Raw genomic sequence first — 20,981 nt, 5'->3', positions numbered from 1 at the left:
CCTTTAGATTGTCCAAATTAGTGTGCAAATGATTTTTTTACATTTATTTAATCATATCTCTTGTTAATTCTAATTGAAGTAACGCTATAGTGAATAGAAAATATATTACATTTAACTGGATGACTCTAATTTGCTACAGAGGAGGATTTATCCAGACCCCCCTTTCTTGATGGTTCACTCCGTAGCTGATGGCACAGTGTTTTTGTGTCATTTTGTGTCATTTTTTTCTGATCAGGTTCATGTGAAAAGCGAGAATCTTGCTGTGAAAATCTCCCAAGAAATCAATTACGCCAAGAGCCTTTACTACGATCAGCAGCTGATGTTGCCTTCCAGTGACAATGAGGACAGCCTGCTTCTGGATTCCTAATCAGCAGAGAACCTATCCGGAGGGGATGGGGATTTTTTTTTTTTTTTTTTTTTAATGTGAGTGAGTGATTTGGATATCTTTTGGTGTAAGGATGGCACCCCCATGCACAGTCCCACTTGTATGCAGTGGGATTTGTTGCATGATCTAAAATATTGTAGAGGGTCCAATAAACCCTGCACAGTACAGAATATGCAAATATTTTATCAGCTGAGTGTAACGTTAACAACAAAAATATTTAGTTTTATGAGTGGGTTTATAAAACGTTGCTAGATGTACAAACCGCCTATATATAAAATGTATGTTTATATGTACATTATTTAGTTATACACATAGTTATGCAAAACTATAACACTATTTGTTGTGTACATATGAATGGTGACTGGTGGATGGAATGATGGTAAGAACAGACAAAAACTGCCTTTAAAATGTTTTTTTTTTCCCTTTATGTATCAAGTGTGTCTTGATGTGAACAATTCAATAAATCTACTGATGACGGCAGGAGCTGCAGTTCTCTCCGAGACACACACACACACACACACACACACAAACACACACAAAGCACTTTCTCCTCCATTACCTCCACCCATCGCCTGTGCTCCCTTACACTTTTAACCCCTGATGTTCATATGAATCTTCCACTCTGTCCACTACAACGCACTGATATAAGTTATATAACCATATCTTATTTAAAATTGAGCATTTTCAGCTGGTAAAATGCTCTAAAGTTGTGTCTGCTGTGATGCCAGACAGCAGTTGTATTAAGCTCAGCTAGTCACACATATAACTGCTGTGGTGTCATTTATACCAAACATTTCAAAAGTCAGAACATCAGTACTGCCAGACTGCACAATCACATGCTTGTGCTCTGCCTTGCTGTCAGTGTTTCAATGCTGGGCCGCTGCGTCGGTAGTGCTGCACCAAAGAAGCAACAAAGTAGTTCTATTGATGGAAATATTTGTATCTGTGAAATGCAAGAAAACTCAAGCTAATGTAGTCATTTTAAAGTACGGAGGGTGGGTGGAGATCTTTTTTTTTCTTTTTTTTCCCCTGTCTATGCAGCCTTGTGTAAATGCAGTTAATTTCTGCCAGTTAAACAAATGTGATCTTTGAGTGTAAATGTTTTTGTGTGTTTTTAAAATTGTACAAATTGTAAAGATTAATAATGAAATTAAACCACAGTGCAAAATATGTTATAATCTCATCATTTTGTGCTGGCAACAATACTGTTACACTTTGCATGGTACATGAAATATCATTCATGCATGCATGATTAGTTAATTGAGGGATTGATATAGAATTTTGTATTTAGATATGTAATCATGTACAAATTAATATCACTTGTTTTTGTCAGCTTGTCTGAAAGCAGAAAATGGAACGTGTTTGTAATAATGTGTAATGTAGCACTGCCCTAGTTAAATTTTTCATAATTTACTCATATTCAAAACAATTTGCAAACGAAATGAGAGTAATTGAAATTAAAGCTGCATCCAAGTGACTGCATCCAAGTGATTGTCACAGCACACAGTGCACACAGTGAAATTTGTCCTCTGCATTTAACCCATCACCCTGAGTGAGCAGTGGGCAGCCATGACCGGCGCCCGAGGAGCAGTGTGTGGGGACGGTGCTTTGCTCAGTGGCACCTCAGTGGCACCTTGGCGGATCGGGATTCGAACCGGCAACCTTCTGATTACAGGGCCGCTTCCTTAACCGCTAGGCCACATACTTGAATGCATATTTAATACTATAACTATGGAAAGAGAGTGGCACATTGTGGACGTGCCGCAAGTGCGTTGCTCCCTTGTTTAAGCGCCTTGGCAGTCTTGTGTCTCCATTTGAAAATAAATGCACACGCAAAAGATGCATAATCTGAATCGACCTTAAAACTCCTTCAATGTCAGGAATTGACTCTGTGTAGAACGACTTTGGCATCCCTAGAAATACATACACAGCATTAATTAAACAGGATTTATGTACATAGATTTTTGCAATAAATATGGTTCACACACAGAAGCATCCACGCAAGCTCAGCTGACTTCAGCACTAATCTCAATTCCTCTTCCTGATTGGCAGCGTAATGGTGGCCCTGGGGTCTCCCCCTGACCGGGAGGGGGCTTGGCCTCGGCTCGCAGCAGCATGCACATACCCTGGTGATGGATGTCTGCAATGCCAACATGCGAGCAGGGTGGCTGCTTCATCCGCTGCTCGCTGCAGAAGAGGCCTCCCATGTTTGGGTTTGTGTGCCGCTCCACACCTTCGTTCGGTTTATTTACATCCAGTAGAGTCCAGAATGTGTAATCATTTAAGAAACAGAGTTGTTGAAATGGTGGCTTTGCCACCGATTTACTATTTTTGAAGAAAAATTTTGGTCAAACTGAGCAACAGGCTTACAGTATGTAGTATGACTTGGATCAAGAAATTGGAAAATAGTCTATATAATGTGGCATAGTGTGCTTCACTTGCGGTTATATTTATTACTCTGACAGTGAACATCCTCATCCTCAGAAGGACGATTTGCCACATGGCGGCTATAACGTCTTACAGATGCACACAGCAGCTCTCGTTTCCACCCATGAAATAGCTTCATTTCCCTGGTATGGAGTTCATTGTAGGGTGAGCCGTCTGTCCAGAAGACTCCTCAAATGTATCAGCTGTTTGGCTAACCTTGCACTGAACTCCACTCCTGACAGGTGAGACGTCTACCCCGGCAGCCGTGCTCTCTGCAGCACCCTGAACCCAGACCAGTTCTGAAGTCCAGCACTCCACGCCATGGATATTTCCCCCACTGTCAGCAGCTACCGTACTGTGAAGATTCCCAGAAATCAGGAGAACTTTGCCTCTGTCCAAAGTCCAGAGGAGGAATTTTGATGCTTTCTACAGCTCTGCAGCAAACGTTTTTATACATTCACTCTACAAATGTAAAATATTTTATTTATAAATGGAAATTAAAGATGTACAGTAAATATGAAATCCTGGCAACAACTAAGAAACCTGCAATAATTACTCATATTCTCCAGTCTTCCATCCATTTTCCATCTAATTCTTATTCTACAACTTTATATCTGCAGTAAACCACATGTTAAACACGTATAATACATTTAACATATTGTGCAAATCCAACATACAGTGCAAAACCCATCCAATTTGAGATTTTATTATTAAAATTAATATCCCTGAAAACAGGATCAAGACGCATATACCGTTGGACCCATACAGTGTCCGCAAAATGGTCCCAATAAACGAGTTTCTACGTTCGTACATCCTGTGTTCTGCAGCTGAATGAAGTAAATGTCAGGAGTAAGGATCTTCCTGCCCAGTTGAGTGTTGGTGACAGTGAAATAACAGAGTCGAGGTGTGTGTTGGAGCAGCTCAAGGCCCTCTCAGATTCGATCAGCCAACCTACTCCAGAAACAACTTTCCACCCAGCATTCCATCTGAAAGGCCTTCTTCAGTGGACTTCCCTGTGGCGAGGGTAATGTTATGACAAGTTGTACCGGAGTAGTGCGAGCTCGCGATTGGCCGCGCTGCTTCTGAGGAATGCCGACCACGAGAGGTCTGTGGGCTTTGGCAGAGAAATGAACGGGTGCCCGGAGAGAGACCCCCCGAGCGCCCCGAGCCGCATAAACAAACACACAAACAAAGCACATTCTGTCAGATTAAACACACAAACGCACACTGGTGGATTAGATCCAGGATTTATTCAATATTAACATATTAATATTCGTATGCTGGATATAAATGATGTTTTTACTTATGTGCAAAGGTAAACCTCAAATGCATTATACTAAAAAATGGTTAAAAATAAGTAAAGAGCCTATGTATGCAGGTTCATAGCGCGCACGGTTCATCCCACCACACTGTGACGGTCACATTTTAGATGTGCTGAGAAATGAATCACGGAGGAGGAGGACGTGCCATTCAGTCCAGGGCAGCGATCGGCCACCTTTAACAATCAAAGAGCCATTTGGACCCAGTTTCCATAAACGTGAAAAACCGGGAGCCGCAAATGCTTTTTGACGTGAAAAGAAGATTATTATGCATATATTAATTTTACTTTTATACTACGTATAAAAGAACCAGGCTAGTGTGTTGCTAGTGAAATTTTATTTATGCCAAGGGTGGTAGTAGCTTAGTAGGTAAGACACTTGCCTATGAACCAGAAGAGCCAGGTTCAAATCCCACCTACTACCATCTTAACCCTGAATGTCCCCAGGGGGGACTGTCCCTGTAACTACTGGATAAGGTTGTCTGATGAATGCCGGGGGAGCTGGGGTTTTGTGAAGATTGAAAGTGGGCCGATGGAGATGATGTGACAAATGTTTTGTCACCCAGACAAGTCTAAAAACCCACAAAAGAGAGGAGGTCCGGTCACACTATCTTAGCCGCTCTATGCTAACTCTGCAGCTGACTTATCAACTTGCTTGGAAACGCTGCTCTAATTGAACAAACAGATTAACAGCTCTGGTGGGGGTGACCTGGTCTACGGCCCTATTTTTTAAAGAGGCACTATGCACTAAGCATGGGGACTTATTCATTAGCGTAAAGTCAAAGGCGTCCTCAGGATGTACATCAATCTTCACGTGGTGAGTTTGGGTTAAAACCACCCAGAACGATGAAGTCCACCATTGAGTTTCTCCCTTTCCAAACTCATATATTAAAAAGAGGTTAAAGACTGTGTTCTTATTACACACCAACTACACACCAACAAAAACGGTCGTTAGGTTCTCTTCTTCAAGGTACAGATAACTGCCAAGTGGTACTTTCTCGTTTTATCCATTTATTTATGTAAATACTGACACCTCCAGCCTTACGCTAGCAAACATTGCGCCCGGCGGCACTTTTACGGCAGCGCCTCAGAGCAGCAGCAGCTACACTGAGGAGGCCCCGTGAGGCACGTTACGTTGGGGCCCTGGAGGCGTGTACAGCTCAGTGATGTTGAAGGTGCAGTAACTGGCGCACGTGCGTTCTCTCAGTCCGTTTCTGCTCACGTCCGCCTTACGTCCGTCCCTTGAACGAGTTCATGCAGGTGTAGCTGCCTGAAAATCTGTGGATTTCCTCAAGAGCCGACAAGGGCAGGAGGCTGGACAAACCCGAAACAAAATGAGGGTAGAAAACATTAAAAACTAGGAAATCTTGGAAATTAAAAGAATTACTTCATCCATGAGGCTCCAGGACATTGGACATGAGATAATTTGGCAGAAATTGATTTTTTCTGTCCCTAATGCGCTTCTTAGTGTTGTGTATGTTAGCATATATAAGCATATATTCATACAAGCGTATAATTTTGTGAGCGGAATATTGTCCTTTGTTCTGTTTCTCTGATCAATATTGTTAAAAAGATTTTGTCTGCTTTTTTTTTCATTTTGTATGAATGCTTATTGCCATGTGATTATTAATCAAGGAAACCAGATTTTTAAAAGAAGGTTGTGGAAGCTCACCTCTTCAGGAAGATGAGGATGTTCATGGTCCAGGGCAGGTAGATAAAGGCCGTGTTGGTCTTGACGGCCTCCACAGTGCGCTGGGCCACCACTTCTGGTTTCAGGGGCGGGAAGAGCTGTGGGAACCTGGAAAAAAAATCTCTTGTGTTTAAATATGTAGAATAATAGAATTTATTTTAAAGTAATATATATTAGGCAAGAACTACTGAGAAATTGTGTAGATGTTTTGTTGTAATATTCCACTTCAACTCATTTTCCAGCCTTTTTCTACTGGTGAGTCAAGTGTAAGGTCAGGTACTAGCTCGGCATTAAAGAAAACTTTTCTCATGCATGGTGAGATGTTATCAGCACATGGCAACTCCGCATTTGAAAATATGGATAATATCTGTCCCAGATCTACCTGACTTTCATGCCCTGGAACATCTCAGTGTTGGTGTGAAAGGGCAGAACAGTGGTGCAGCTCACGCCAGGACAGTCCAGCAGGCCCAGTGTCAGGCTCTCCATGAAGGCAAACGACGAAGCCTTGGAGGTGCAGTAATCGATGGCCCCGGGAATGGTCGAAACAGAGAGAATGGAGTTGATGCACACCACATGGCCATTGCAGAGCTCCAGCATCCTGGGAAGGAAAGCTTTCGTGGTCTGGAAGAAAAAGGAGACAAGTCAGCGGAGAAGAGTCTCCAGCAGCTGCCAAGAACAAGAGCGACTTCAACTCGCACGATGAGAAACGTTGCCGTCAGGTCCCAACGGCTAAAAAACGAAACTGCTGTGAACTTTAACATTCTGATTCCTTCAGCAGATGTGTGAGTCTCTCCCCCACCCAGCCTGTAGCATTTTTCAGACTGATCTCCTGAAAAATGATAGATGGCTGTGCTAAATGCTCAATCTCATATCAAAGTCCCCCTCAGAGTCCTGGGTATGGAGTTCATTTCAGAAGTGTCACGTATCTCCGCCTGAGAACCCTGAGCAGCCCTCCCAGTGTTCCTCTTCACAGGTTCTTATTATCCTTACAGTGGAAAACGATGGCCCACCGGCTTTGATGTGACTGCAGTGGCTGGATCTGTTTAGGGACCCCGCTGAACCCCGCTCTGAGCCTATATCCTGTTACTTCAGGAGAGGGATGGCTGCAGTCACTGTGATGATCAGACCTCGAAATTAGTCCCGATTACCCAGACTACAATAAATGTGAACCTTGCTATTTATAACAGTGTGTGTGTGTGTGGTGGGTCCTTACCCAGAACTGGCCGAGTGTGTTGATGTGCTGGGTTTTCAGCAAAGCATCATCATCACTTTCCATGAGACTTTTCCCATGAACTACTGCGGCATTGTTAACCAGTATGGTAACGTCACCAACCTGAAAAGGAACACAGGGGTCTTTTATTTGTTAATTCACACTGTTATGTGTCGCATAACCCTTCCGTTTCATTTAATTTCTTTTCTATTTATTTATCCACCATCCATCTATTTATTCAGCTACTAAAAAACTGCAAATATCCACCTAAATATCCACTCACCTTCTCCCGCACCACCTTGGCCTGCTGGTACACCTCCTCCCGATTGCCCACATCACACACAAAATAGTGGCACTCAGTGCCCAAGGCTAAGACCTCCTCACTGGCCTCCTTCAGACACGTCTCTGTACGCCCCCAAAGGACCACCTGACAGAGAGGGACGGGAGTCAAAACACACAGACGTGGGGCCACGTGGGGAACCGACAAAGCAATTAAAATGCTGCTTAAAAAAAAATAACGCAATAAATTACCCTGATAGAATTAACAGTTCAGGTCAAGATGACTTGTTCTTCCAAGAAAAGCAGAGATTTAATTCCTGTGTGTTTGGAGGAGTGACTTCCACTCCAAACGACAAGTTCGGGAAGGGACTGGAACAGTTGGGGAGCACTGCTCCTGTCGCCACCAATTAGATCCTTCAGTCTTTAGGGTCAGGGAGAGGTAATGAACCCTCTCACCCTCCTCGTCCATCACAACACACACACACACACATATGCAAACACCTCCTCAACGGCCAATTTTCTGGTCAGGGCCTTTCAGAGAGGACCGTGCAGGCCATCGTGTCGAGAACATTTTTCTATTAAAAACCATTAAATACCAAGCAGGTGCCTAAAAGTCAGAGTTGGTGTCTTGTAATTGGGTAGTTTAGTGCAGCCAATTTTTAAAAGGTTTATGGTCATGTCTCTCTACTGAACTAATACAGTGTGGGTCTCATATCGGCACCTTGTATATCTTCTCTGCCCTCACCGGCAACTGTGGCACGAGAATGTTACCGTGTACCATATGTACTGTACCATGGTACAGGTTTAAAGATTTTGTTAAACCGGGGTACTTGCATGTGTATGACACATATATATAGATATTTATTATCCATGTGTGTGTGCCTGTGCTCACACTAGAGACATTTACAAATACAATTCTTCCTTCATTCGTCCATGCGCTGTTTGGCACCAGCAGCCGTGTTGCGTAGTCAGCGCCTTATCTCAAGAACCCAAGTGTTTTTATCTTTATTTCCGCCCTGATTTACTGTGTCTCTCACACCATTTCACTGGTCATCGTGTAGCGCGCCGCTTTGGTCTTCGCTGTTGTTGTATGAGCACAGAGGTTGGGTCAGGAACAGGGCACCACAACTAGCCTGGCACACCCCCTCACCACAAATACCAGACATGGTACATTTACATGACACTTCCTTATACACACCGTTAATCTCAGGACACATCGGCAGACAGATTCAAAGGGCGGAACATCCTTTTGTAATTTCCTATCAAAGGAAATTTTTCTGTTCTGAGGTCGGTCTGATTGTGCACAAGGATGGGAAACAGCGGAGGGGATTCTCTCGGGGAGACACTTCAGCCACCTGTGGGTTTACTGCCTCTTCTCAGGTGTCACCCAGTATACCTTCAGATTCCTCCACTTCGTTCTGTTCGCCATGGCATCTGAGTTGCTACACCCCACGCCTGCCAGACATCAGTTCAAACACATGAAGTCAGGCAAGAGACATCACCCTTTCAACACATGTCCACGCAGAGACACCGAGACGCCACTGTCAGAATCTCTCTGATAAGTTGTGATTGTCTTTGATTATTATTGGAAAGCAGCAGAGTGGCATTACAGACATATAAGACCCATTAAACCTGTTGTGCTGTGTGTGTGTGTGTGTGTGTGTGTGTGTCTGTGTGTGTGTGTGTGTGTGTGTTTGTGTGTGTCTAGAAAAGTAATATCTGCGTGAGAAACAGGACACTCTTCTTGTTGGTAATGAAGGTTGGATTTGGCCAAGATGACCAGATGTTCCAGTTGGTGAAAGTGAAAAAAATGAAAGTGATTGTGAAACACAGCACGGAACACGGTGCACACAACGAAATGTGTCCTCTGCTTTTAAACCATCGCCCTTGGTGAGCAGTGGGCGGCCGTGACAGTCGCCCGAGAAGCGTGTGGGGACGGTGACACCTCAGTGGCGGGTCCGGGTCCGTTTCCTTACCCACTACGCCGAACACTGCCCATATCTGGATTATAATTGACTTAATTGTTTAATTCTAGGACATCAACACAAATAATCGGAGTAATTCCGGTCAACGTAAAAAAAAAAAAGCAAAGTTAACTTTTAGGAACCGGTTACGCAGAAAAGCACAGAAACAAGTCGCTGTCCCCCACCTTTCTGGCCCCTTGCTTCGCAAACTCCAGTGCCAGGCGCCGTCCGATGCCCCTTCCCCCGCCGGTGATTAACACCACGTCCCCGCCGAGGTCCCTGCCCGTGGGCCGCGGCAGCAGCAGGCGCGCCGCCGCCTTCAGCGCGCAGCCGAGCAGCTGGAGAGGCAGCAGCGCGGCGGCGCGCCAGCGTCTCCAAACCATCGTGCGCCGCGCAAAAGCTCTGAATTCGGACCAGCAGACCGCTTCTTCCGATCCCAGAAATGTCGCCGGTTACCAGGGGTTTTTTTGTAGTTGTTTTTTTGACAGAACGAAGGGTTCCGTCGCAGCTCATTCGCCGCGGCGCGCTTACGCCGGTGCGCCCGACCCGGTCGGATCCTGGTGGCTGAATCGTGCGCGCTTCGCGCGTTCCCACTCCACGTCTCCGCCGTGCCAGGGCGCACAGGCACTCGGACGCGGCGCTGCGCGGTTTTAAACCCGCTCAGACGTCCGCGTCCACGACGCAACTTCCTCCGAGACGCGCGTCACGACGCGCGCGTTCCGATGAGCGCACAGTGTTTTTTCCGTTCGGTCCAGGTGCACCCGGCTCATCTGTCTCGGTGATTCGATTCTGCTCGATTCTGGTTCACATGTCTGCTTAGAAGAAGTAATCGGGAAATCACATTACAAAGCCATTTAATTCAAGTCATTCCATTAATATTCCATGTTATGTCCATCAACTTGTTTTTGTCAAAATAACATTAATATGGAGGAGACGAAGGACAAAATGTGGTTGAGTTGAAGTCGGCTTTTTTTTATTTATGTCAATTCACCATTCGCTCTCAGCCAGTTGAATGAAATAATAGAATTGAAATAATGGAATTTTGCGTTTTGGTCTCTGTCGCCATCTAGTGACAACATGTTGGACTGTAAAACTGAAATCAGTTTCAAGATGCAGAGAATTTTGTTGGTTTTCCTTCCATTATTAAGACAAGTTCAAATTGTATTTCAGGGATGTGTTCAGAACGCCAGAACATCAGAAAACAGCTAAACGTCCACAGTGAGCCACAGTACAGAAGGTTAAATACCTGCACCACAAAACTAAAACCAGACAAAGAAGATGAATTAGCATAGAGTATATAGTGTTCTGTGAACTTCTGTTTACTGCTGATGATCACGACACAAGCTGAAGCGTGGTGATGCAGGATTCACCCCACCCCTTGTTGTGCTGCTAATACGGGGGGAGGGGCTCTTAGACTGTGGCCCGCCCCTGGTTGAAGGAACGATATGGCAGTAGAGCTGATGGAGTCAGGACAAGTGAGCCTCACGATGTAGTCTGTTCACGTGAACCCCAGAGTTACTGTAATCAGCAGCACCGACCAGCCAAGCTGAACACGTCCATGGGCAGCATCTAAAGAATCAAAAGCAATAAGAGTGACTTTAAACCAGGGTTCAAATAATACCAAGTAAATAAAATAATTAAAAAAAACATTTCAATTGAGTACCTGTCAGATCCTGGATCCTTTTCTTAATTCTAGGGTTTTCTGTAAAAAAAAAACAAAAGAAGAAGAAATGGAATGGATAGTGCCTATGACGGTATAGGAGATACTACTTGAGTCTCAGCCAGATCAAATGGAAAGCATTTTACCATCTTGTACCACCCTGTACCAGTTTGTTACAAATTCACCCTGCAGTGGGTGAATTTGTTAAACAGTGGTGCAAGGAAAGGAAACGAGCACAGCAAGCTGACCTGTGTTGTCTGATCCAATGGCAGAGCTACTGTAGCTCAAACTGCAAAAAATAATTCACGCTGGTTGTGAATGAAAGATGCCAGAGAGAGCATCATAGTTTGTTGTGTATGGGGCTTTGCAGCTGCAGACCAGTCCAGATAGCCATGCTGACCCATGTCCACCACCAAAATGGGCATCAGAACTGGAACATTGGCCAATGGAAGAAGGTGTTCTGATCTGGTTTTGTCAGATGCGTGTGTGTAACTTACATGGGGAATATAAATCTTAGACCGAAAGAGCACAGTACAGGTCAAAAGTTTGGACACACCTTCTCATTCAATGTGTTTTCTTTATTTCCATGACCATGTACATTGGTAGATCCTCACTGAAGGCCTCAAAACTATGAATGAACACGTGTGGAGTTATGTACTTAACAAAAAGTGGAGACCTGGCCTCCACAGTCACCGGACCTGAACCCAATCGAGATGGTTTGGGGTGAGCTGGACCGCAGAGTGAAGGCAAAGGGGCCAACAAGTGCTAAACACCTCTGGGAACTCCTTCAAGACTGTTGGAAAACCATTTCAGGTGACGACCTCTTGAAGCTCATCGAGAGAATGCCAAGAGTGTTCAAAGCAGTAATCAGAGCAAAGGGCGGCTATTTTGAAGAAACTAGAATATAAAACACATTTTCAGTTATTTCACCTTGTTCTGTTGTTAAGTACATAACTCCACATGTGTTCATTCACAGTTTTGATGCCTTCAGTGAGAATCTACCAATGTAAATGGTCATGAAAATAAAGAAAACACATTGAATGAGAAGGTGTGTCCAAACCTTTGGCCTGTACTGTATGTGGAACTTGTTGGAAAAAAACAAGTCCATTTCATGGAAGCACCACCTCATGAATTAAACAGCTTAAAGGATCTGATGGTTTGGTTCCACAGCAGATACCTTACATCTAGTTACTGTTCGAGTGGCAAAATCTACTCAATTTAAGCCATCTGATTGGTTCATACCTCTCATAAAGTAAATTAATGTTATTTTAAGAAAAAAACAAATGACACGTGTAACCTACACTGAAAAGTTTCAAGGCCACTTCATAAGGTACAGAGATTTAAAGATGTGGAACCTAACCTAGAGTGAGGATGCACCTTGCTGTGCCAACTATCCTATTAATACTGTGAATTTTGAAGCCTGTTTTGAACTATTCAGACCTCCTGGTCGCCTCTCCACCCTCGCCTGTGTTCTCCACGGTTCTGCCTTCACATTCTTACCGAACACTATGAGCCGCGTGTGTGTGTTGGTGGAACCGAGGGGGTTCTGTGCTGTGCAGCGGAACATTGATCCATTGAGCTCGGCAGGGACCCGCTCCAGTATAAGCTCTTTCCCGTTGTGTTCCGCACTGCCGTCTAGGAGCAGACCCCCCACCCGCGTCCACGTGAACAGCGGCTCTGGAAATACGTCATTCTACAGGGGAGACACAGCAGGCCTGGTTGACCCTAGAAATTATGGCCATTTGACATTATTGTTCTGTGTCATACATTTACAGTGAACAGGAATAAGGAACATATGTGTTTACATCATATCAATACTAGTTAATACATCAATAAAACAAAGAGATGGTATATTTCACTATGATAATTTATTTTAACCACAGGTAATACAGTCAAGTTACATCTGTAAAAATATGATGACACCTTCATCTCATCTCCATGGCTTTTTCGCAGCACACCTTAACTGTCATAACAGCCAGCTGCCCAGTGTGGGACTCTTCATGCTGTTCTAATTTATGAAAATTCATCACTCTGTACTGCAGAGGGAAGGGGACTCTCTAGTGAGGTTCATAGCAGAATGTACACTTACGCCTTTGGTTCCTATTTGGAAGCCCTCTACTTTGAGGCGTACTGTGTCCCCAACCTTTGCCCTCCTTGGAGTCATAGACAACTTCGGCCCCTTGGGTGCAGCTTAATGAAATGCACAGAAAAAAAACATATGCAGAAATAAGCAAACATTTTATTAAAGCTATCATTATTCTCAGTATTTGGATTTGGTCAGAAGTAATACAATGAATGTATATTCAGGAATGATAATTCATTATGCAACAGTGTAATGTTGTAATAACATTTAAAGATTACAGAACAGCACTGTTTGCACTATATACTGTAGAGTCTTCATTCTGTTTTTATTCAGCCAATGAGAGGTGGACATACTGGTGTGTTTTGGATCATTGTCCTGCTGCAGAATCCAAGTTTGTTTCAGCTCGTGTCATTTTGTCACACAGAGACATGTAGGTTTGGATTTTAAATTTAAAATTGTCATGATCCGGTCCGGCAGGGGTTACTCCGGGTCCGGAGTTCGTGTTAGTCTTGTGCATGTTCTCTGATTGTGTTCACCTGTGTATAAGTGTATAAAGCTGCCCTGTTGTGTCTGTTCGCTGTCAGGTCATTGTCTGGTGATGTTCCCTTGTCTTGTCAGTTATGCATTAAACCCCTGTCTCGTGATGTCCTTCCTCACCATGTCCAGTCATTGTGACAAAAATCCTTCACTTAAAAAACACAAGGTGTTTACCTGTGTTGTCTTTGACTAATATTTAATGTTTTTGATGATTCCAATGTGGGCGGGGGCAAACACTTTATCCCACCACTGTAATATATTTCATTTTAACGCTAATAATTAAGAATGAACCCACAACTCAGTATCTGTTCAGTTTTAACTGCAGCAATACTGCTGTATTTCACACTTTTTCATATGTATAAAATCGTTAATTGGTTCAAATGTAGTTGTCATAGTTTAGTTTAGGTTTTTCACCTTCAGGCATGCCCTTCGGGGTAAACTGCAAGGGAAAATTAAGGAATGCAAACAGCACCATCCTTAATAAAGCAGTCAAGTAATTACAGCCTGCCTGTATGATTTTTTGAGGGGCGAATAAATAAAAAAAAGCAGCAGAAGCAGAGGTGGTTTAGAGGATAGAGGCAAACAGATTAATACAGCAGCTAGTGCATGTGTATAAAAAAAGATGTGATGAGTCTGTGGCAAGCCTATTAAACTTTATTCCTTTGTGAACAGAATTACACCACAGTAACACCCATGCAACACCCCGTAAGACAATTTAATACTAAGAACACACATACAGAACAGTGTCAAATTAGTGGTGCATTTGAAGAAGGTATGGTTTTTACTTGTATGGGAGGGCTCTAAAAAGCAGAACATCCCTATGAGCAGGGCATCCCCATGAGTATACCATTACAAAGTGGCCTATTGGCTGCACCTACATGATGAACCGTAGGATGCATGAGTGACATGACCCTACAGTCTACCATGAATGTACCATTAACCCTTTTTTATATGCTTTGTGATATATTTTTTTTATCAATTTGATTATGAATAATGAAATTGTAATGTTTGTTTAGATCATTTTGATAATTAAAAAAACTAACATTACACAGTCAGAAGAAATAGAAGGATCTTAACATTCATTATGTGTATGTGTGTAAATTTCCGGTCCTCTTTCTTTTCTATTGTCTTGTAGGTAAGTGTCTGTGTTTTCTTGTCTCCTCTTTGTATGCTGACAACTGTTTCTGGCTGTGATCATTGCTCACAGACACGTTGCGCTTCCCACACCCATTGCTGACTTTGCGATCTTCCTTACTTGGGCAGATCTATCACCTCTTTCTCTTCAGTTGGCCCTGTCTGCTTCTTTTTTGGCTGGGTTGTGGCTTTTGTCATCCCAAACCTTCCACTGCTTAAGTGATGCAGTTGTAGTGTGTAGTGTGACAAGCTCCTCTTCTCCTTCTGAAGAAGAGTTGGTGATACCTCTGTTGAGTGTCGGGTGCTGAGTCATTAAAAAAGGATATATGCATTTGGAGTGGCGATGTCAAGGATGTCGTACCACAGCACCATGGGTGACCTCTGTGTTTGACGCTTGCAGGTGTAGGTACTGTTATAGAATGTGATCACTTCTGGTTTTCTGTCTGTTGTTTTCATCCACCGTTTTATCATGGTGCATCATGCCCAGGAGGACAAAAGCCATTCCTTTTGTCTACTGAATCCAAATTTTGTGCTATGAACTTGGAAGCCTTATTCAGAGGAGGGATGCCTGGCTTGTTCTGTAGTCCCCACAGTAGTGAGATCCATTTCCAGGAGATGCTGGTGGCACACTGGCAAAAAGTTATCTGTTGCAATGTTTCTCCTGATTTTTCTGAACTTCTTCCCCTGGTTGTCTCCCTGTGTAAACCATCAATGCTATTGCATATGGGATGCATGCAACGGAAACCCAGAAGATCTTTAGGCTGTACTTGGTGGGCTTGCTTGGCATGTACTGCAAATACATGCTCCTGCCCCTGAATGGCACCATTCGTGGGGATGAATTGCTGTCTGCAGTTGAACATGTCCCACATATAGCGGAAGGGTGCCATATGTCTGTTTCCATTCAGTAGGCTCTGACCCTCTTGTGCAAAGGACAGTTCAAACAGCTCATGGATTTGTACATCACAGTTCTCTCACTTCTTGCATGAAGGGTCAATCCAATCCAAGTATGTTGAAATATATGTCAAAATCGGAGATTAAAAAATGGAGATAATACTTACATGTGACACTTACATGTGATATGTGTATGGGAAATGCACGTGGGTCATAATTGATTTTAAATAACTGGGGTTTTTTTTAAGTATAAGAGGTAACTATAAGAGGTAAATAAAAAAATAATAATGGAATCTTATAAAAAAAAACATTTGAGCAATACCTGGAATATGAATATGAAGTTTTCATCACAAAATATAGCATGAAATAGACCACACTGGGTCATATTTGACCAACTTCTGCATCCCAGGGTTAAATATCTCAAAGACTCCGGCAGAGGATGACTTTCCGGTGCTACATAATGGTCTAAGAGACAACGTTTAGATGGTCATGAGGGTACCTTACAGGGCTCTGCATCATGTAAAGCTGCAAAAAGACTGAAATTAGTTACTGCACACTATTCGGTATGATGCGACCTTGAAGCACATTGTACCACAGTATAACTTATTCATAACCATCTACTAAGGTAATAAAGAGAAACCTGTTTAATCGAATAATGGATTTTTTGTTTAATAATTCATTTAAAAAAGTAAACCAGTCACCTTAGTTTTGGTGTTATTTGTGGATATATGATGACACCAACATGCATATAAAAAAAAATTGTTGCATCACTAGGCTTTAGAAAGATATCAGCAGTCCAACATTTACTTATAACTAAATCTGATATATTGGAATCCAGAAAATTGTACCTGTAAGCTTCAACTTCACAGCAAACAACACAGTGACAGTCATGCAGTGCATTGTGGGGCAAGAAGCATCCAAACTCACCGAGCGTGACCTCGGCCTGCATGGGCATGGAGAGGGCTGGGTGCTTCACCTCGCAGCTGAACAGCGCATCATTGTCCAGTTGGGGGTTCAGGCTCCAGGTCAGCATAGCCGAAACCTCCATGGTGCCATCGCTGTACTGGGTGCTGGAGTGATTAAAGTAATACAGAGGGTCCGAGCTGTGCACCCAGCGGGGGAACTCGCGGCTCACCACCGTTTCTGGGATCATCTCTGTGGTCGGGCTGGGCTCGAGTCCGGGAACGCCGGTGTAACTGGGCTGGGGCCCTTCCAGGTCCAGTCGGACCGGTTCTCCTGCCTGATCCAGTAGAGACAGGGATCTCTGGAGCTTGGTGTCATCCAGGTCTCTGCTGATAAGAGGCCTGGGCTCTGGAGCCATCAAGCCACGGCTTTGTGCTCCACGGGCAAAAGGAACCACCTGTATCAGTTCTCCGTCCCTCTTAAAGTAGACCTGGAGAGGAATGGGGGTGAAAGATCAAATCTACCACGAGCTTCTGTACCAGCAGCCATGTTTGGTCACTAGAATACAAGGAAAGTTTTAGTGACAGTTAGTGACCATTTTCTAATCTCATCTCGGGTTGAGGGAACGCTGTCAATATTAGGCTGGGGGTCACGTTGTCGTGGTTATTCAGTATGCGCATTTACCGCAGCATCCATCCTCTCCACCATTTCCTGTATAATTTATGGCACTCACTTCGGGAGCCGGCTTTCCTCCGGTAACGACGCAGACGAGAGAGAAGTTCTGCGCCTCGTAGCGATTGAACCGAGTCAGGGTATCAGCGGCTACTACCGAAATCGACCTCGGAGGTGCTGGCGGGAAGAACAACAGGCAATCCCCATCACATACACATTTAATACAGCGTCTGACTTTCACCCCGCCGCCCCTTTTATCTATTTTTCTGTTTAATGTTAACACACTCATGTCAGTAAATACGCGAAGGCTTCATGTCACAAACCCTTAAATTCTTCTTCTCCTGGCATGTTTTGGGCTTATTCAACCGCTCACCGACCCACAGACACACACACACACATTCACACACACTAAGTAGCAGAACGTATTTATGTATGCTCAGGAATTTACGGAGGGGGAACTGGGGGTCCGTATCTGGCCGATCTGCAACTCGTTCTCATTCCTTCAGTGTAGGCAGGTCCAGACCCCCTGCTCGGCTGATCAGTCCTCAGCAAACATCCACAGATATGGAGGGCGTGCAGCGCTCTGGATGGGGATTCGAACAGAAAGCGAGGGAGGCGGCGACCTACACATTACGTTGAGGGTTATGCTCCCGGAGGCTAAGACCACTTTCTCTCTGGACGACCTGTCGTAGATGCCCACGTGGCACTCGTACGGCCCGCTGTCTTCCATGTGAGCCTCTGGAAGTCTGCAGGGCAGCAGAAGACAACAGCTGACGCTCGCAGCAGCACGGACACGAAAAGGAAACCCTCCATGGATGAGCCCAGCTTCCCACCTGACGGTTGACTGGTACACAAGGTCCTCTCTCCTTCGGAAATCTTCCATATGGGAGAAATTGGCGTTGTACATGGCGTCGTACGTGAATATTTTCTGTTTGGAGCTGCCGCCGTCTGTTACCTAAACAGGGAAGTGGAGATCAAACCTTCATCCCGGGCTACAGAGTCCCCTTCTGTTCCTGAGCCTTTTAAGTTTTTTAAAGACTTTCAAATCGTATCTCCTTTAATGCTCACTAATCCGGTCGCCAACACGCCATGCTGTAGAGCTATTGTGCTTCTGTTTCTAACATCGCTTTCATCCTGCAAAACCCCCCACAAAAAGGTTTGTTTGTTTGTGCCGAAACACGGACTATGGAATGTGAAGCCATTAAAAAAAAAAAAAAAAGATGATAATTAAATGCGGCTTCATGTGAATAAACATTACAAATAAAAAAAACAAAAAAAAAAGTCGAGAGAACTCACCCGAAACCAGACAATCTCTCGTAAATTACCGTCAGTCCGGAAGTTGCACTTCAGAGTCACAGTGTCACCCACCACCACGGGAGGGAGGGGCTCAATGGTGACCGTCAAATAACCTGTAAAGGGGAACCGCAACCGTGACCATCTGGAACGTGGTCTTCGTGCCTCTGCTCTGCATACAGGGTTTTTTTTATGTCGTATATTAAGAGAACCGTCGCAGGCCACGCGGTCGGGCGGTGGTCAGCGCTGCGGTCTCACATCCCGGCTCCTCCTCTGGTTTCTCCATGCAGTCTTGGTGGATTGGCAAGTTTGAGTGTAAAAGTGAATGGTGTGTGTGTGTGTGTGTGTGTGTGGTGGGCTGGCACCCTGCACCCTCTCAGTGGTTAGTGATCATTTTTAAAATGTAATCACGTTGTAAATGACTCTGGTAGATGAAAATGGCTGTTACTGAACAGAATGTCTGTTCACTTTTAACTTTGTACGCGACAATTCATCTCTTTAATGAATCTGTGTCCACCGCTTCATTGATTAAAGATAAACCTCAGTTATTGACATCTAGAACGGCCAAGGTCAGCAAAAGGTGCGAATGAGAAATTTTGAGAAAACATTTTTAAATAAAATTCATTGTTTTTTTTTTTTCTTATTCATTTTGTACCATAATTTTTCATGGAGAACAAGCATATTTCTGTGTGCTATTAACGGAAGTCAAAAGAAATAAATGTAACTAAGTTCGTCTACGTGGCAATGACCCGTGCAACTGTAGGACAAAAAAAGAAGGAAAAGCCGCCCGGATGTAGATGTACATGGTTGTGCTGAGATCCTTCACAGTGAAGTGTGCATCACTCAATTGTCTCATGTGACAGCGTGACACACTGGCTGCAGGTGAAGAGCGTAAGAAACGCTTTAGTCATCGGCTCCCCATGGAGCGCTTATGGAAACAGCATAAAGCGGTGGGAAAAGTGAGAATGTAAGAATTTGTGCAAAAAATTCATACATTTTGCATGAGTTTCTTTAAAAAACAGCAAAAAAAAAACAACAACTAAATAAGATGATAAAATAAAAGAATAAATAAATAAGAACCTGACGAGCCAACGCAGTCCCACAGGAACAACCACAGTGTAATGCAGACACATCTTAGTGGGAAGAAAAATAATCTGCCACATATTCAGTGACCTACAAAACACCCCGCCTCCTCCGGTATTGGGCCGTCGCCTGTGACGTCAGGCTCTGGATTATTTTTTTCTGCCCGTGCTTCCCCACCCCGTCTAATCCATGAGCTTTTCCTTCATCAGTGGAGTGACTTTACATCCTGCTCCATGGTACGGTGCGGGGGTCACATATCTGGTATCCGACGCCGTACATACAGCTTGAGCTGTGCAAATGTATAGGCCGAGGGCTTTCGGCGTCAAATGTCATAAATCCCAGATTACTGGACGCATCTGGCCTCCAATGAGAAATATGGCTTATTATGTAATAGACTGGACCGAGTGTAGCCATGTTGGTTATATAGGACAATTAAGGAGTTAATTAAGTGATAATGCGATCACTGATAAATTACAACATAATAAATGATATTTAAGGTTATGGTTGGTTGTCCGCTTCTGTCTCACATACACAAAACACATCAGAGGGCTGAGAGGTCCTAAGAGTACGTCCCCCTAAATGCATGCTGCATAATGCATGCTTTACTATAAGCGCATTATCTCTGTTATTTATGAGAACATGAGCCGGAATAGACAATGCCTACATGTCACGTGACGGTAATCTCCGCCTCGCACCGTCCACCTCCCCGTTAGGTAAGCGCAGTGCCACCCTCTCCAATGAACACAGAGAATTATGAATGATGAGTGCGCCCACAGCATCACCTGCGGGCAAAGTGATCCACTGAATCACGAATTAATAATAATAATTAAAAAAAAAAAAACTATGGAGACATCAGTAACCTTTAATTATTTTAGAGTGGAGATTACGCAAAAGATCAGGGTTTATCCCCAAACTAATCAAACATTAAAGTCTTTGGCTTCTGTACCTGGAATCGGGGCAAAAGTGGACAAAAGCCGGGTGCTTTTTTAAATCCGTGAAATAAAACGCATGCAAATAAAAACAAAACGCTCGCGTGGGAACATAAGTGAACAACATTAAACGAGCATCAGCTCAGTTGCCAGTTGACAGGATGCCACTCTGCACCATCCAGCAGGACCCGAGACCCGTTCCCACGCCGAGGGGACGGACCCCACGTGCCGGCGAACTTACCCGCCAGCAGCTCCCACGGATCCGCGCACAGCAGCAGCAGGAGCGGCAGCGCGCCGGTCATCTTCAGCGTGGGTCCGGGCGCGTCACACCGAACGCCGGTCCAGCCGCGCCGCGTCCGGGGGCTCGTGGGGAAAATCCATGTCGTGAAGAGCGGAGTTTCATCCAGATTTACATCAAGCGCGGATTAAAATACAAACACGCGCGCACACACACACACACACACATACACGGCGGCGGGACTGAAATAAATCTCCCGACATCCTCCTCACCGCGCTCCTCTCT

General features: G+C 44.2%; 3 protein-coding genes across 4 annotated transcripts in view; 1 reads left to right on the top strand and 2 right to left on the bottom strand.

Moving 5' to 3' along the window:
- Positions 1 to 1,644, top strand: part of vps13d (vacuolar protein sorting 13 homolog D) — a 45,943-nt gene extending 44,299 nt beyond the window's left edge. For both annotated transcript variants that reach the window (XM_028992802.1, XM_028992801.1), the window contains one exon: positions 236 to 1,644. In XM_028992802.1, the coding sequence (XP_028848635.1) occupies positions 236 to 367 (132 nt within the window). In that variant the 3' untranslated portion in view covers positions 368 to 1,644. The remainder of the gene's footprint in view (positions 1 to 235) is intronic.
- A 2,399-nt stretch (positions 1,645 to 4,043) lies between these two features.
- dhrs3a (dehydrogenase/reductase (SDR family) member 3a) lies at positions 4,044 to 9,990 on the bottom strand. Its single transcript, XM_028993566.1, has 6 exons — positions 9,459 to 9,990; positions 7,314 to 7,457; positions 7,034 to 7,153; positions 6,203 to 6,441; positions 5,803 to 5,928; positions 4,044 to 5,444 (listed from the first exon to the last, which is right to left on the bottom strand). Exons 1-6 carry the CDS (start codon positions 9,654 to 9,656, stop codon positions 5,360 to 5,362), a joined length of 912 nt encoding a protein of 303 aa, XP_028849399.1. The 5' UTR covers positions 9,657 to 9,990; the 3' UTR covers positions 4,044 to 5,359.
- A 234-nt stretch (positions 9,991 to 10,224) lies between these two features.
- On the bottom strand, positions 10,225 to 20,981 carry igsf21b (immunoglobin superfamily, member 21b). The gene is made up of 10 exons (XM_028993564.1): positions 20,700 to 20,981; positions 18,450 to 18,562; positions 17,987 to 18,108; positions 17,781 to 17,899; positions 17,215 to 17,330; positions 16,506 to 16,971; positions 13,023 to 13,123; positions 12,434 to 12,626; positions 10,937 to 10,975; positions 10,225 to 10,842 (listed from the first exon to the last, which is right to left on the bottom strand). Exons 1-10 carry the CDS (start codon positions 20,758 to 20,760, stop codon positions 10,772 to 10,774), a joined length of 1,401 nt encoding a protein of 466 aa, XP_028849397.1. The 5' UTR covers positions 20,761 to 20,981; the 3' UTR covers positions 10,225 to 10,771.

This window comes from Denticeps clupeoides, chromosome 10, assembly GCF_900700375.1.
Source record: "Denticeps clupeoides chromosome 10, fDenClu1.1, whole genome shotgun sequence".
Lineage (NCBI taxonomy): Eukaryota > Metazoa > Chordata > Actinopteri > Clupeiformes > Denticipitidae > Denticeps > Denticeps clupeoides.
Note: the sequence above shows the minus strand (reverse complement) of the source record. Positions and strands in the feature narration are given on the sequence as shown.